This window comes from Cherax quadricarinatus, chromosome 30 (genome assembly GCF_038502225.1).
Source record: "Cherax quadricarinatus isolate ZL_2023a chromosome 30, ASM3850222v1, whole genome shotgun sequence".
Taxonomy (NCBI): Eukaryota; Metazoa; Arthropoda; class Malacostraca; order Decapoda; family Parastacidae; genus Cherax; species Cherax quadricarinatus.
In genome coordinates, this window is record NC_091321.1 from 3896182 (window position 1) to 3912570 (window position 16389).

General features: G+C 39.6%; 1 protein-coding gene across 1 annotated transcript in view; it reads right to left on the reverse strand.

Moving 5' to 3' along the window:
- The window catches only part of LOC138853455 (uncharacterized), a 42285-nt gene that overhangs the window by 10852 nt on the left and 15044 nt on the right, over nt 1-16389 (reverse strand). The window contains exons 5-8 of the mRNA XM_070090140.1: nt 14007-14280; nt 12326-12475; nt 6069-6384; nt 1362-1541 (exon numbers count right to left, since the gene is read on the reverse strand). Of these exons, the coding sequence (XP_069946241.1) occupies nt 1362-1541; nt 6069-6384; nt 12326-12475; nt 14007-14280 (920 nt within the window). The remainder of the gene's footprint in view (nt 1-1361; nt 1542-6068; nt 6385-12325; nt 12476-14006; nt 14281-16389) is intronic.

Consider the following 16389-nt stretch of genomic DNA (forward strand, 5'->3'; position numbering starts at 1 on the left):
GTCAGATGGAAAACTTTTTAAAGGAAGTGTTGTATCATTAATGAAATATTAACAAAATTGCTTGGTAGTTTACAGTGATAGTTGTATGTAAAACTGTAAAATGATGAAAGTATAAAATAGAGTACAATGGTACTCAGCAGAGTTACACTTTAGAACTTTAAAATAAAAGGAATATGCATTAACAGTTTAATGTTCACTTTTAATTTCGTTCTTTTATATTTTTTTTTATTATCACACTGGCCGATTCCCACCAAGGCAGGGTGGCCCGAAAAAGAAAAACTTTCACCATCATTCACTCCATCACTGTCTTGCCAGAAGGGTGCTTTACACTACAGTTTTTAAACTGCAACATTAACACCCCTCCTTCAGAGTGCAGGCACTGTACTTCCCATCTCCAGGACTCAAGTCCGGCCTGCCGGTTTCCCTGAACCCCTTCATAAATGTTACTTTGCTCACACTCCAACAGCATGTCAAGTATTAAAAAACCATTTGTCTCCATTCACTCCTATCAAACACGCTCACGCATGCCTGCTGGAAGTCCAAGCCCCTCGCACACAAAACCTCCTTTACCCCCTCCCTCCAACCTTTCCTAGGCCGACCCCTACCCTGCCTTCCTTCCACTACAGACTGATACACTCTTGAAGTTATTCTGTTTCGCTCCATTCTCTCCACATGTCCGAACCACCTCAACAACCCTTCCTCAGCCCTCTGGACAACAGTTTTGGTAATCCCGCACCTCCTCCTAACTTCCAAACTACGAATTCTCTGCATTATATTCACACCACACATTGTTCTCAGACATGACATCTCCACTGCCTCCAGCCTTCTCCTCGCTGCAACATTCATCACCCATGCTTCACACCCATATAAGAGCGTTGGTAAAACTATACTCTCATACATTCCCCTCTTTGCCTCCAAGGACAAAGTTCTTTGTCTCCACAGACTCCTAAGTGCACCACTCACCCTTTTCCCCTCATCAATTCTATGATTCACCTCATCTTTCATAGACCCATCCGCTGACACGTCCACTCCCAAATATCTGAATACATTCACCTCCTCCATACTCTCTCCCTCCAATCTGATATCCAATCTTTCATCACCTAATCTTTTTGTTCTTTTATATACCCTCCCAAATTCATACACCAACCTTTGCAGCTCTTCTTCAGAATCTCCCAAAAGCATCATGTCATCATTAAAAAGCAACTGTGACAACTCCAATTTGTATTAGTCTTTATCTTCCAATCTCACACCTCTACCCAATACCCCTGCCATCACTTCTCTTACAACTCCAGCTATAAATATTATCATTATTGTTATGTAAAAATGGCTAACTACAAAACAAAAAGCATTTAGGTACTTACCTTTAACATAGCTGATGATTGAAGGATTGGATGCAGTACAGACAGTGAATGGGCTCGTGCTTTCTCTTAGTACTTGATTAGAAAGTGAAGAAATATCAAACATTTCATCATCAGAATCAATTGGGACACATTCATCAGCTCTCTCTTCATTTGAGAGATCAAGTTTTGGAGCACTACACGCTGCAAGTTAAAATAAATAAATATAATACATATCTTTTCTTTCTTTCAACAACCCGGCCATATCCCACCGAGGCAGGTTGGCCCAAAAAGAAAAACGAAAGTTTCTTATTAAATTTAGTAATTTATACAGGAGAAGGGGTTACTAGCCCCTTGTTCCTGGCATTTTAGTCACCTCTTACAACATGCATGGCTTACAGAGGAAGAATTCTGTTCCACTTCCCCATGGAGATAACCAGAAATCTTGCATATTTATGAGACAAAAAAAGCATCAGCAATCCTACCATCATGTAAAACAATTACAGGTTATAATATTAATATTAATATAGTAGGTAGGTGGACAGCAACCACCCAGGGAGGTACTACCATCCTGCCAAGTAAGTGTAAAACGAAAGCCTGAAATTGTTTTACATGATGGAAGGATTGCTGGTGCCTTCTGTTTGTCTCATAAATATACAAGATTACAGGTACATCTTGCTACTACTACACTTAGGTCACACTACACATACATGTACACGTTTATTTATGCACACTCATCTGAGTTTTCTTTGATTTTATCTTAATAGTTCTTGTTCTTATTACTTTTCCTTTTATATCCATGGGGAAGCGGAATAAGAATCTTTTCTCCGTAATCCATGCGTTTTGTAAAAGTCAACTAAAATGCTGGGGACAATGGGCTAGTAACCCCTTTTCCTGTAATAATTACTAAAAAGAATAAGAAGAAGAAAACTGTCAAAGTGAGATGTCTGAATGTGCATGGATGTTGTGAGAATGATAAGAAAGAGATGATTGTGGATGTTATGAATGAGAAGAAGCTGGATGTCCTGGCTTTAAGTGAAACAAAGCTGAAGGGGGTGGGAGAGTTTCAGTGGAGAGGAATAAATGGGATTAGGTCAGGGGGTTTCAAATAGAGCTAGAGCTAAAGAAGGAGTTGGAATAATGTTGAAGGATAAGTTATGGCAGGAAGAGAGGGACTATAAATGTATTAATTCAAGGATTATGTAGAGTAAAATAAAGGTTGGATGTGAAAAATGGGTTATAGTAAGCGCATATGCACCTGGAGAAGAGAGAAGTGTAGAGGAGAGAGAGAGAGATTTTGGAAAATGTTGAGTGAGTGAATGGGGAGTTTTGAACCAAGTGTGAGAGTACTTGTAGTTGGGGATTTCGATGCTAAAGTGGGTAAAAATATTGTGGAGGGAGTAGTACGTAAATTTTGGGTGCCAGGAGTAAATGAAAATGGGGGAGCCTTTAATCGAGCTATGTGTAGAAAGCGGTTTGGTAATAAGTAATACATATTTTATGAAAAAAAGGATAAATAAACATACAAGGTATGATAATAGCACATAATGAAAGTAGTTTGTTAGATTATGTATTGGTGGATAAAATGTTGATGGGTAGGCTCCAGGATGTACATGTTTATAGAGGGCAACTGATATATCGGATCATTATTTAGTTGTAGCTACAGTTAGAGTAAGAGGTAGATGGGACAAGAGGAAAATGCCAACAACAAGTAAGAGGGAGGTGAAACTGTATAAACTAAGGGAGGAGGAAGTTCGGGTGAGATATAAGCAACTATTGGCAGAAAGGTGGGCTGGTGCAAGTATGAGTAGTGAAGGGGGAGAGGGGGGTTGAAGAGGGTTGGAATAGTTTTAAAAATGCAGTATTAGAATGTGGGGCAGAAGTTTCTGGTTATAGGAGGGTGGGTGCAGGAGGAAAGAGGAGCGATTGGTGGAATGATGAAGTAAAGGGTGTGATAAAAGAGAAAAAGGTAGCTTATGAGAGGTTTTTACAAAGCAGAAGTGTTATAAGAAGAGTAGAGTATATGGAGAGTAAAAGAAAGGTGAAGAGAGTGGTGAGAGAGTGCAAAAGGAGAGCAGATGATAGAGTGGGAGAGGCATTGTCAAGAAATTTTAATGAAAATAAAAAAAAATTTTGGAGTTTAACAAGTTAAGAAAGCCTAGGGAACGAATGGATTTGTCAGTTAAAAACAGAGTAGGGGAGTTAGTAGATGGGGAGATGGAGGTATTGGGTAGATGGGGCGAATATTTTGAGGAACTTTTAAATATCGATGAAGAAAGGGAGGCGGTAATTTCATGCAATGGCCAGGGAGGTATACCATCTTTTAGGAGTGAAGAAGAGCAGGAGGTGACTGTGGGGGAGGTGCGTGAGGCATTACGGAGAATGAAAGGAGGTAAAGCAGCTGGAACTGATGGGATCATGACAGAAATGTTAAAAGCAGGGGGAGGGGTATAGTGTTGGAGTGGTTGGTATTTTTGTTTAATAAATGTATGAGAGAGAGGAAGGTACCTAGGGATTGGCAGAGAGCATGTATAATGCCCTTATATAAAGAGAAGGGGGACAAAAGAGATTGTAAAAATTATAGAGGAATAGGTTTACTGAGTCCTAGGTAGTAGGTTGGTAGACAGCAACCGCCCAGGGAGGTACTACCGTCCTGCCAAGGGAGTGTAAAACGAAAGCCTGTAATTGTTTTACATAATGGTAGGATTGCTGGTGTCCTTTTTTCTGTCTCATAAACATGCAAGATTTCAGGTACATCTTGCTACTTCTACTTACACTTAGGTCACACTACACATACATGTACAAGCATATATATACACATACCCCTCTGGGTTTTCTGCTATTTTCTTTCTAATTCTTGTTCTTGTTTATTTCCTCTTATCTCCATGGGGAAGTGGAACAGAATTCTTCCTCCGTAAGCCATGTGTGTTGTAAGAGGCGACTAAAATGCCAGAAACAAGGGGCTAGTAACCCCTTCTCCTGTTTATATTACTAAATGTAAAAGGAGAAACTTTTGTTTTTCCTTTTGGGCCACCCTGCCTCGGTGGGATACAGCCAGTGTGTTGAAAGAAAGAAAGAAAGAAGTTTACTGAGTATACCAGGAAAAGTGTATGGTAGGGTTATCATCGAAAGAATTAGAGGCAAGACAAAATGTAGGTTTGCGGATGAGCAAAGAGGTTTTAGAATGGGTAGGGGATGTGTAGATCAGGTGTTTACATTGAAGCATATATGTGAACAGGATTTAAATAAACGTAGGGAAGCTTTCATTGCATTTGTGGAATTTAGAAAAGGCATATGATAGAGTGGATAGGGGAGCAATGTGGCAGATGTTACAAGTATATGGAATAGGTAGTAAGTTACTAAATGCTGTAAAGAGTTTTTATGAGGATAATGAGGCTCCGGTTAGGGTGTGTAGAAGAGAGGGAGACTACTTCCCAGTAAAGGTGGGTCTTAGACAGGGATTTGTAATGTCACCATGGATATTTAATATATTTATAGATGAGGTTGTAAAAGAAGTATATGCAAGGGTGTTGGGGAAAGGGGTGGGATTAAATTATGGGGAATCAAATACAAAATGGGAATTGACACAGTTACTTTTTGCTGATGATACTGTGCTTATAGGAGATTCTAAAGAAAAGTTGCAAAGGCTAGTGGATGAGTTTGGGAGAGTATGTAAAGGTAGGAATTTGCAAGTGAACATAGAATAGAGTAAGGTGATGAGGGTATCAAATAATTTAGATAAAGAAAAATTGGATATCAAATTGGAGAGGAGGAGTATGGAAGAAGTGAATGTTTTCAGATATTTGGGAGTTGACGTGTCAGTAGATGGATACATGAAGGATGAGGTTAACCACAGAATTTATGAAAGAAAAAAGGTGAGTTGTGCATTGAGGTATATGTGGAGACAAAAAAAACATTATCTATGGATACAAAGAAGGGAATGTATAAATGTATAGTAGTACCAACACTCTTATATGGGTGTGAAGCTTGGGTTGTAAATGCTTGTCCTGTCTATGGGCAATGTGTGGTGTAAATATTATGCAGAGAATTCAGTGTGGAAATTAGGAGAAGGTGTGGAGTTAATAAAATTATTAGTCTGAGGGGTGAAGAGGGGTTGTTGAAGTGGTTTGGTCATTTAGAGAGAATGGATCAAAGTAGAATGACATGGAAAGCGTATAAATCTGTAGGGAAAGGAAGGCGGGGTAGGGGTCGTCCTCGAAAAAGTTGGAGGGAGGGGGTAAAGGAGGTTTTGTGGGAGAGGGGCTTGGACTTCCAGCAAGCATGCTTGAGCATTAGATAGGAGTGAATGGAGACGAATGGTATTTGGGACATGATGAGCTGATGGAGTGTGAGCAGGGTAATATTTAGCTAAGGGATTCAGGGAAACCAGTTATTTTTATATAGCCGGACTTGAGTACTCGAAATGGGACGTACAATGCCTGCACTTTAAAGGAGGGGTTTGGGATATTAGCAGTTTGGAGGGATATGTTGTGTATCTTTATACATATGTGCTTCTAAACTGTTGTGTTCTGGGCACCTCTGCAAAAACAGTGATTATTTATGAGTGAGGTGAAAATGTTGAATGATGATGAAAGTATTTTCTTTTTGGGGATTTTCTTTCTTTTTGGGTCACCCTGCCTCAGTGGGAGACGGCCAACTTGTTAAAAAAAAATACATAAAGAGTGACTTAATTAGAGAGATTTAGGTAAATAACGGGCAATGACATTTTACCTTTTCCAATACTAGTATTACTAGATTCAAGAATCCCACTGTCATCATCTCTGGGAGTGCTAGAAGAGAAGTTAGATCCTGACAATTCCTGAGCAGAAGTAGCTTGGTGTGTGGGAGATTCCTGGACAAGAATGACCCGGTGAGATCTGGTAGGGCCAGGCACAGGTGAATCCTCTCTCTCAGTGGCAGGAGACACAGAGGCTTTCACTGGGGAACTAACTGCTGTTGCTGCTGCTGTTACTGTTTCCAATGTTGCTACTGTTTCTACTGTTGTTGCTGCTGCTGCTTCTGTTGCTGGTATACAGTCAGGAGACTCCTGGAAAATGTACATACTGTATTAACAATGATAATGAAGGAGGTATACCCAGTCTCCCACTCCATTAAGTCTCACAGTATACTGAATTATAAGAAATATTTAATAATTTCAAAAGTGAAACCTCCCTACCCGAAATCATTTTTATTTACAGGTGGGCCCCACTTATGGAGCATGTTAGGTTCCATGCTACTGCTGTAACGTGAAAATCACTGTAAAGTGAAACACAGCCTTTTTTTACTTTCAAATGTATATAAAAGCCTGATCTGATGATATAGTGAAGATCAACGAGCAATCCCACAGTCTGGCTGCCAGTCCTGTTAGGAGTGACATCTAAACTGTCATACCTGTGTGCCTCTGCAAAGACAGTGATATAGTGTGAATGATGGTGAAAGTATTGAATGATAGTGAAAGTGTTTCTTTCTTTTCTGGGTCACTCTGCCTCAGTGGGAGGCAGCCATCGTGTTAAAAAATAAAATAAAAAATAAAAGTCTGATAACATGTTTACACTATCATATATTAAGTGAGCAACAGAGCTATTCCTAAAAAATGCATATACAGTACACACATTACTTACCATAAAATATTTTTGTCATGAGCTATTAGTGAGTGGTGAATATATAAAGAATGGGTATAAATGAAAACTGCTGCACTAGCGAAATGCTGTAAAGTGAAGTGCTATAAAATGGGGCCTGCCTGTATTTAAAAGAAAAAAATGCAAACAGAAAAACTAACAAAACTCTCAAGCAATACAGTAGGGCCCTGACTTGCAATGTTCCCCATTTACAACAATGGCCCTCTGGAGCCAATTTATTACATATGAACAAGTGACTCGCTCTTTTAACAATGGGGTTACTTATGAAGACAGTGTTATACGTATTATTTTTTCTTGGTTAGATTTTTACCAAATGCATTTATACTTTGTATATGCTCCTTTTATGCACATACAGAGCACTCAGATTAGTTCTGAATAGATTGACCAGGAACCAGGGATTGAATATTTATGACTGTAAGGATGTTTGCTTAGGCTGTGGTATCGTCAGTAGCTGCTCATTTATACTGGACATGCTCAGTGAGCGAGGCACAGGACAACAATACACCTTTCCTCACACACTTGCCACTAACTTCCCACTGACTCAAGGCATTTTATTTGACCCTCTACTCCTTCTCATCTACATCAATGACCTTCCTAGTGCATTACAGGAACTTAAATTGATTCTGTTTGCAGATAACACAATTTTTGTCATCTCCCATCCAGATCCAGTTTTCCTCAACAATACGTGGACGTGTCAGCGGATAGGTCTATGAAAGATGAGGTGAATCATAGAATTGATGAGGGGAAAAGGGTGAGTGGTGCACTTAGGAGTCTGTGGAGACAAAGAACTTTGTCCTTGGAGGCAAAGAGGGGAATGTATGAGAGTATAGTTTTACCAACGCTCTTATATAGGTGTGAAGCATGGGTGATGAATGTTGCAGCGAGGAGAAGGCTGGAGGCAGTGGAGATGTCATGTCTGAGGGCAATGTGTGGTGTGAATATAATGCAGAGAATTCGTAGTTTGGAAGTTAGGAGGAGGTGCGGGATTACCAAAACTGTTGTCCAGAGGGCTGAGGAAGGGTTGTTGAGGTGGTTCGGACATGTAGAGAGAATGGAGCGATACAGAGTGACTTCAAGAGTGTATCAGTCTGTAGTGGAAGGAAGGCGGGGTAGGGGTCGGCCTAGGAAAGGTTGGAGGGAGGGGGTAAAGGAGGTTTTGTGTGCGAGGGGCTTGGACTTCCAGCAGGCATGCGTGAGCATGTTTGATAGGAGTGAATGGAGACAAATGGTTATTAATACTTGACGTGCTGTTGGAGTGTGAGCAAAGTAACATTTATGAAGGGGTTCAGGGAAACCGGCAGGCCGGACTTGAGTCCTGGAGATGGGAAGTACAGTGCCTGCACTCTGAAGGAGGGGTGTTAATGTTGTAGTTTAAAAACTGTAGTGTAAAGCACCCTTCTGGCAAGACAGTGATGGAGTGAATGATGGTGAAAGTTTTTCTTTTTCGGGCCACCCTGCCTTGGTGGGAATCGGCCAGTGTGATAATAAAAAAAAAAATAAATAAATACTGTTAATGCAGAACTCATAAAGATATCAACATGGATGATGACCAATAGACTCACTATTAAAACTGACACAACTTTTTACATAATGTCTGGGAATAGAGTTAATAATATACAATTGAATATAATGGTAAATAATTATTTTTTTTTTCACTCCTATAACAGGACAGCGGTCATGCATGTCCTGAAAGGATCAACCTACACTCAGTCCTCACTTTACACTGCACTCCATCAACTGTGTACTTTCCTTGGAAGTCATTCTGTTTCCTCCATTTCTCTCTAGGTTACCTACCTCAGCAAGCCGTTCCTAAAACCACTCTGGATACATTTGTAATCGCCTCTCCCCTAAGTCCAAACCTAGAATTCTGCATCAGTTATCCACACAGCATTCCCTCAGATCAAGACATCTCACTGCTCAAGCCTTCTCACCTGCTGACAAGCATTCAGAACTAAAGCTTCACACCCATAAAGAGCGTTGGTAAAACTAATAATTCATATTCCCTCTTACTATCCAGGACAAGTTCTTTATGCTCCACAGACTCCTAAAATTGCACCACTCACTCTTTCCTCATCAATTCTATATTCACCTCATCTTTCTAGACCATCAGCTGACACAGCGTCCATCACAAAATATCGGAGATAGTTCCACACAAATCCATTTGTTCTCTAGGCTTTCTTAACTTGTTAATCTCACTCCAAAACTTTTTCTTATTTTCAACAAAATTTGTTGGTAAATAATACACTCATTATAAAACAAGATGAGAAAAAATTCTTAGGCCATCAATTTCAAATTCAAAACTCACATCCAGTATATAACCAAGATCTCCAAAACAGTGTGGATCATTTCTAAGAAATGTTATGATGTGCATCAAGCATCATTACTTACTCTATACTACTCTCTAATTTATCCTTAACTTACTTACTGTATTTGTATCTGGAGATGTACAATGGCAAACTACCTAAAGCCAATAGTAGCACAACAACAACAAACAAAGTTGCTATTTGAATGATCACTCAAGCAGGGGCTAAGCAATATACTCCTTCATTCTTCAAAAATTAAATTTTGTCTCCCCAGGATGTGACCAACACCACTGATTAACACCCTGGTACTTACTGCTAGGTGAACAGGGACAGCAGGTGTAAGGAAACATGCCCAATATTTCCACCCAAGCCAGGGATTGAACAATGGACACTCAGGTCCTGCACTCTGAAGGAGGGGTGGGGATACTGCAGTGTGGAGGGGCATCTGAACTGTGGTACTGGTGTGCCTCTGGCAAGACAGTGATGGAGTGAGTGATGGTGAAAGTATTTCTTCTTTTATGGGTTACCCTACCTCAGTGGCAGATGGCCGGTGTGTTAAAAAATTATTGTTGTTGTTATTACATTTATGGGGGAGTGCTAAACCCAGAGGGGTCATACAGCACCTGGGAGATTTGGAGGCATTCAGATTCAATCCAAGGAAGAAAAACACAGGTCCAATTCCTTAGATCAAGAGCACATCACTGGCATCAAAAGAACTCCCTTGAGGGGACACCTTGGCTGAACCGAAGCCAAGAGTTGGCAGGGAAATAAAATGCTTCCATGCCCTCTCTAAAGACTGCTGCTATACTAATAAAATGATAATATAACATAACACTATCCAGATGTTCTCTCAGTCATTTATGATCTGCAGATAAAAAAATTTGACACCTAAACTGAATTATCCTCATCATACATACTTCTTGGTAATCTTTCTTTCTCTCAACACATCAGCCGTATCCCACCAAGAAAGAAAGAAAGAATGTGCCATGCAGTATGTATGTCATTTCAGTTACTGCAATAATAGCTATGCTTCCTGTGCACATAATTAATCTTAGTTTACTTGCCTTATTCATAGTCCTGTGGCTATGTGTATAATAAATGCCAAGAAAGTTTTGCTTTTGTATATTTTCTCCATATCCTTTATTTTGGGGGATTTTATTATTGTCCTTCATACACACAACTTTTACTAGGTTCAGAAATTTTGCTATTATAGCATCTACAGCTCCCAGTGACCTCTCTTCATTCTTAGAGCCATATCTACAGCCTTCCTGAGGCTTAATCTACAATACATATTTGCTATACTGAATCTGTCCCCCCACTGTACACTGACATTCACTTATCCAAGAGAAGAAATGCCAGCTGCTCTAAGCTACATCAATCACCAGCTAAGAGCTATATCAGCTTGGGGAAATACAAACTCAAATGACGATCGTCTCTAGGCACCATGATGGTAATGCTGGTGCAGTAGTAAGGATGAATGGGAGGGTGTTGGCACCTGGAGAAGTTGATATCCTTGGGGTGAAATTTGACTCCAAACTAACCATGAAGAACCATGTTGTAAATCTAGCAAACAAGGCAGCCAGGAAGCTTACAGCACTTCGCCGTATCTCGTATCTGCTTGACAGTAGGGGTTGCAAGATTCTGTACGAGGCACAAGTACGCTCACACCTTGAGTATGCCCCACTTTCTTGGTTTGCCTGCCCCCCCTCTCATCTGCGACTGCTTGACAGAGTGGAGAACAGAGCAAGAAGTCTCATCTCTCGCCTGGACCCATAGGATAGGATAGGATAGGATTTCGTTTGTATTTTTAACCCCGGAGGGTTAGCCACCCAGGATAACCCAAGAAAGTCAGTGCGTCATCGAGGACTGTCTAACTTATTTCCATTGGGGTCCTTAATCTTGTCCCCCAGGATGCGACCCACACCAGTCGACTAACACCCAGGTACCTATTTGCTGCTAGGTGAACAGGACAACAGGTGTAAAGAAACGTGTCGAAATGTTTCCACCCACCGGGAATCGAACCCGGGCCCTCCGTGTGTGAAGCGGGAGCTTTAGCCACCAGGCCACCTGGATAGATCTGTCATTTCAGCAGTGCCTTCAACACAGGAGGGATGTGGGTGGCCTTACTGTTATGTACAAGGCCAATATTGTCAAAGTACCACACTTGGATCCACTTCGAGGACAGTGTGAAACAAGCTTTTATGCCACAAGACAGGCAGAAAGCAACTTCACTCTGGCTTACCCTTCTCCAGAACATCACTCCATCTGAGATCATATATACCCAGGATGACTTGAGTATGGAACACATTTGTACAGCATAATGATGTCAACGAGATAAAGTCAGTTGATCAAATGAAAATGCTGGCCCACGGATGGCTCCAACTTCATCCTGTTCCCTACTTGTATGTCTCATAACAATAAAAATGCTTTCAAATGAGCTGATGTAGGTAATAGCTCTTAGCTTGCCAATAAAGTTAGGAATCCTTAACCATAAATAGCTTGCCAATAAAGCTAGGGATCCTTAACCTTGTCAAACCCTGTGTAAAAAAAAAAAAAAAAAAAAAATCTGTTTGTCTCTCTTCCTCTCGCAATCGTCAAATCATTTAATTTTCTCAAATCACTGCCACATATTAGTTTAAACTCGCAGACAGGTCATTGTTGGCTATCTTCACTGAACTGGGGAAAGCTTTTACTCCTGTACATAACACCTGTATCAAAAAAGGTATCCCAGTTTTCAATTAATTTCATCTTTGACTCTTAGCAGTACTTACTGGCACTTAACTCCAATAGCCTGGATAGCCATTAGTTTCTGACATTCATCCTAGGTAAGATAACATATCACAGGTGTGCCAGCCTTTTTCTTTAATAATATCTATAGTCTTTTAGAACTTCTGCAGCAACTCCTCACACTCAGGCAAAAGATGGGTTCACATATACTTCCAGTCAGGATATAATTTATTGTTATTATTATTACACTGCCAAATCTAAAGAAACACTATGAATAAACCCAAAGCTCAATACTGTAGCCAAAAGTAAATGATCTGACCTGTGGTGAAGGGGAGGAGGAGGTCGAATCCTGAAGTTCTGAGCGAGAGGTAAAACCCAGCTCTTTGAGCTCTTGTTCTTCTATAGAATTACTCACATGATCTCTCTCTGCTTTATGAACTTCCACCTTTCTGGACTGAGGTAAAATACCCTAAAATGATGGAATTCTTATTGTAGAATAAAATTGGCAATGAACTTTCTTATTTTACCTGTAACTTAATACTGAAGAATCCAAGATATAAATATAGTACTACATATAAATTACTTGAGAACAATATGTAATGGTTTGGAAAACATTAGAGCCAAAATTTACCCAAAATTCTGTAGTGAGTGAAGAAAGAATAAATAATACTTTATAAGAATTAATAGTGTATAGTGCATTCCTCACTTATAACCCTAATTTTTTCTTAAAAATTATGAAACAGACAGGTTCTGGATGAAGACACACTGGCCCATACTGGACAAACGTCAGAATCATCAGACTTAGTTAATACATTTGGAAGATTACTGGACTCTCTCTCTCGACACCATCACTAAAGACAAAATCCAGAATCTCCTGATATTCCCATTTTGTCTAATGACTCAAACATTTGCCCAGCCAATTATTATTTGGCCAGTTTCCAAAATCCATTAAAAGGGGGTCCATTAATTAAAAGTGTTAGTGTCCTCATTAAACATGAGAAGTCATGGTTCATTCCTCATTGGTGTGAGTTCAGTTTGATCACGCTCATCTCTGCCTCTCCATTTCCTAGGGCAGGTAGTTTCTTCATGGGATCTGGGACTTCCAGCCTTGAGATGAACATTTCATCACTAAAATACCCAAGTGCTGCAAGTTTATTAACATTTTGGCTCTGCAGCTTTAGACCACCAAGCAGTGAATCCATCTTTCAAATTCTGTAGGCTCAAAGTTTCACCAAATCCCCAGATTCTGTATTTTGCTTACAAACTAAATTTAATCAAAGCCAGGGGTTCCAGGTGATATTGTCTATAAAACTCAAAGAATGATATGCAACTGGAGATAAAGCAGGCATAACACTGAGCATAAAGCAGGAGTTGGACCATTACTGGAGCTCAGAGGCAAGAATCAGTGTGAATGACATAAAGACATTTTCCAAATGGATCATTTAAACTCTTAAACAGAAATGCATTATTGATCCTTGAAACCATGTTAATATTGCAAACATTTTGTTACTCTAATTTATATTTTAACAGTTATTGAACCTATTACACCCAATGTAAAAAAGCCAGAGCTCCTTCACATTTACATTTTAGTAAATTCAAATTAAAACAGATTTCTTCTATAGTGGCCAGCATGTGTAATTCTTTTATTTGCTTATAAGGTACTACTGTAGGGTAAAATTTTTAACAAAATCTGGTCTATCATGAAGAGCTTTAAGTCCCAGCGAACAAAGTAATATGCATGAACAAGATACAAATATACATGAGCATAAAAAGTATACTCCATGGGGAAGTAGAAAAAATTCTTCCTCTGTAAGCCATACATGTCGTATGAGGCAACTAAAATGCTGGGAGCAAGGGGCTAGTAACCCCTTCTCCAGTATAAATTACTAAATTTAAAAAAAATTAGTTTTTTCTTTTTGGGTCACCCTGCCTCATTGGGATATGGCCAGTATGTTGAAAAAGAAAAATGTATAATAACAACGATGGCTGAAATAACTTACATTAGGAATTCCACTTATCCCTGGGTGCTGAATAATGTCATCAGTAGCAACATCTGAGGCATCACTATCATGTTCTTCTACTGCTTGAACTCTTTCTCTTGATCTGGCCTCATTTCTCAAAGCCTCATGTCTTTCCCTTTCTGCTCTGAGTCTTCTTATCCTTTCTTTTCTTTCTTCCATCTCTTTTTTTAGTTGCTCACGTTCCTCCTCGAGATCACTTTCTACCCGCTTGTTAATTTCTTTATAATGAACCACTATGGTATCTATCAACCACCTGGCCAAAGAAATACAATTATATATTAATTACATGTGTATCTGTCACTCCTTTACAAATAGGATGAAGCATACACAAGAACTAAAATATGCTACAGTTATAAATTACCAAAGACCTACTAAAGGTGGCTGTACTGTGTAACATACATATTTATTGATAAAGTGGGTGAGGCACTGTCAATAAATTTTGCTGAGACTAAAAAAAATTTTAGAGTGAGATAAATAGGTTAAGAAAGCCTAGGGAACAAATGAATTTGACAATTAAAAATAGAATAGGGGAATTAGCAGATCGGGAGTTCAAGGTATTGGAAAGATGGCGGGAAAATTTTGAGGAACTGTTAAATATTGATGAAAAGAGGAAGGCAGTAATTTTATGCACTGGCCAGGGAGGTATAACATCTTTTAGGAGTGAAGAACAGCCGGATGTGAGTGTGGGGAAGGTGCATGAGGCATTGAGTAGAATGAAAGGGGCTAAAGCAGCTGGAACTAATGGAATCATGATAGAAATGTTAAAAGCAGGGGAGGATATAGTTTTGGAGTGGTTGGTATTTTTGTTCAATAAATGTATGAAAGAGGGGGACAGTACCTAAGGACTGACAGAGAGCATGTATATTTCCTTTATATAAAGGAAAGGGAGACAAAAGAGATTGTAAAAATTATAGGGAAATAAGTTTACTGAGTATACCAGGTAAAGTGTATGGCAGGGTTATTATTGAAAGAATTAGAGGATAAGACAGAGAGCAGGATTGCAGATAAACAAGGAGGCTTTAGAATGGGTAGGGGATGCACAGACCAAGTACAATGGAACCTCTACTTATGAATTTAATCCATTCCATGACTTTCCTCGCATCTGGATTTGCTCATTTGCCGAGTCAATTTTCTTCATTTAAATTACATGTAATTGAAATGGAATTAATTCGTTCCAGTGGAATTCCAGGCACAAGAAAATATTTCAATAATTTCCCTAATATCAACTCTACGGCTTATTTATCTATCACAATTCATGTAATATGACATAATAAACAATATTAATAACATAGAAACATGATATATACACTAGAATGAATAAAATACATGTCATTATGTATGTGGCTAGTGGTGGTGACAGCAGCCATTCCTGCTCCTGACTACATGTGTAGAGAACCTAGGATAACCCAAAAAAGTCAGATAGAGTGACTTATAATTGCTACATTCTTAATGTCAGTGACTTATAAGTACTACACTCTTAATGCTACACTTTGCCACTGCTGCTTCATGTTGTCTGCCACTGCTACCTCATGTTGTCTGCCACTGCTACCTCATGATGTCTACCACTGCTACTTCATGATGTCTGCCACTGCTGCTTCATGTTGTCTGCCAATGCTGCTTCATATTGTCTGCCAATGCTGCTTCATGTTGTCTGCCACTACTGCTTCATGTTGTCTACCACTGCTGCTTCATGATGTCTGCCACTGCTGCTTCATGTTGTCTACCACTGCTGCTTCATGATGTCTGCCACTGCTACCTCCACTGCTGCTTCATGATGTTTGCTCCCACTTTTCCTAGCATGTTGAAGAGCTTCCCAATATGTGAAGATTGAGGGGCAGTGTCAATTGGACAGGTATTGGACGGTGACGTCATTTGTTTATTCTTGAACATCGCCAAAGAATTGAACATTTCTGCTACTTTGAGCTCAGTTTCAAGGTACTTTTCATTGTGAAACCAATCAAAATCATATCTATTTCTGTAGTATATCTTCTATTCTATCAAATGAGACTAAAAAAACGAGAATACAACCATAAAAACCATATGAAAATATACCGCTAAGGGGAGGCTAATGGCTGAGAAGTGAACTCCATTATTTATGGTCCGATTTCTTTCATTTTTGGTGTACTCTAAGAAGCATCTTTCCATTATACATTGCCCAAATTTCAATAAGATAGTCCAACAAACAACTGAGATCCAATTCTCTAGATAAAGAACAAGAGCCCCTCACCAGCATCAAGGAACCTCCCTTGAGGCCCACTTGCATCTGGAAATTTCGCTCGCGTCTGGAAGCAAAAAAATCGACCGAGCAACTGCTCGTATCTGGAAAAACTCGCACGTGGACGCACTCGTAAGTAGAGGTTTC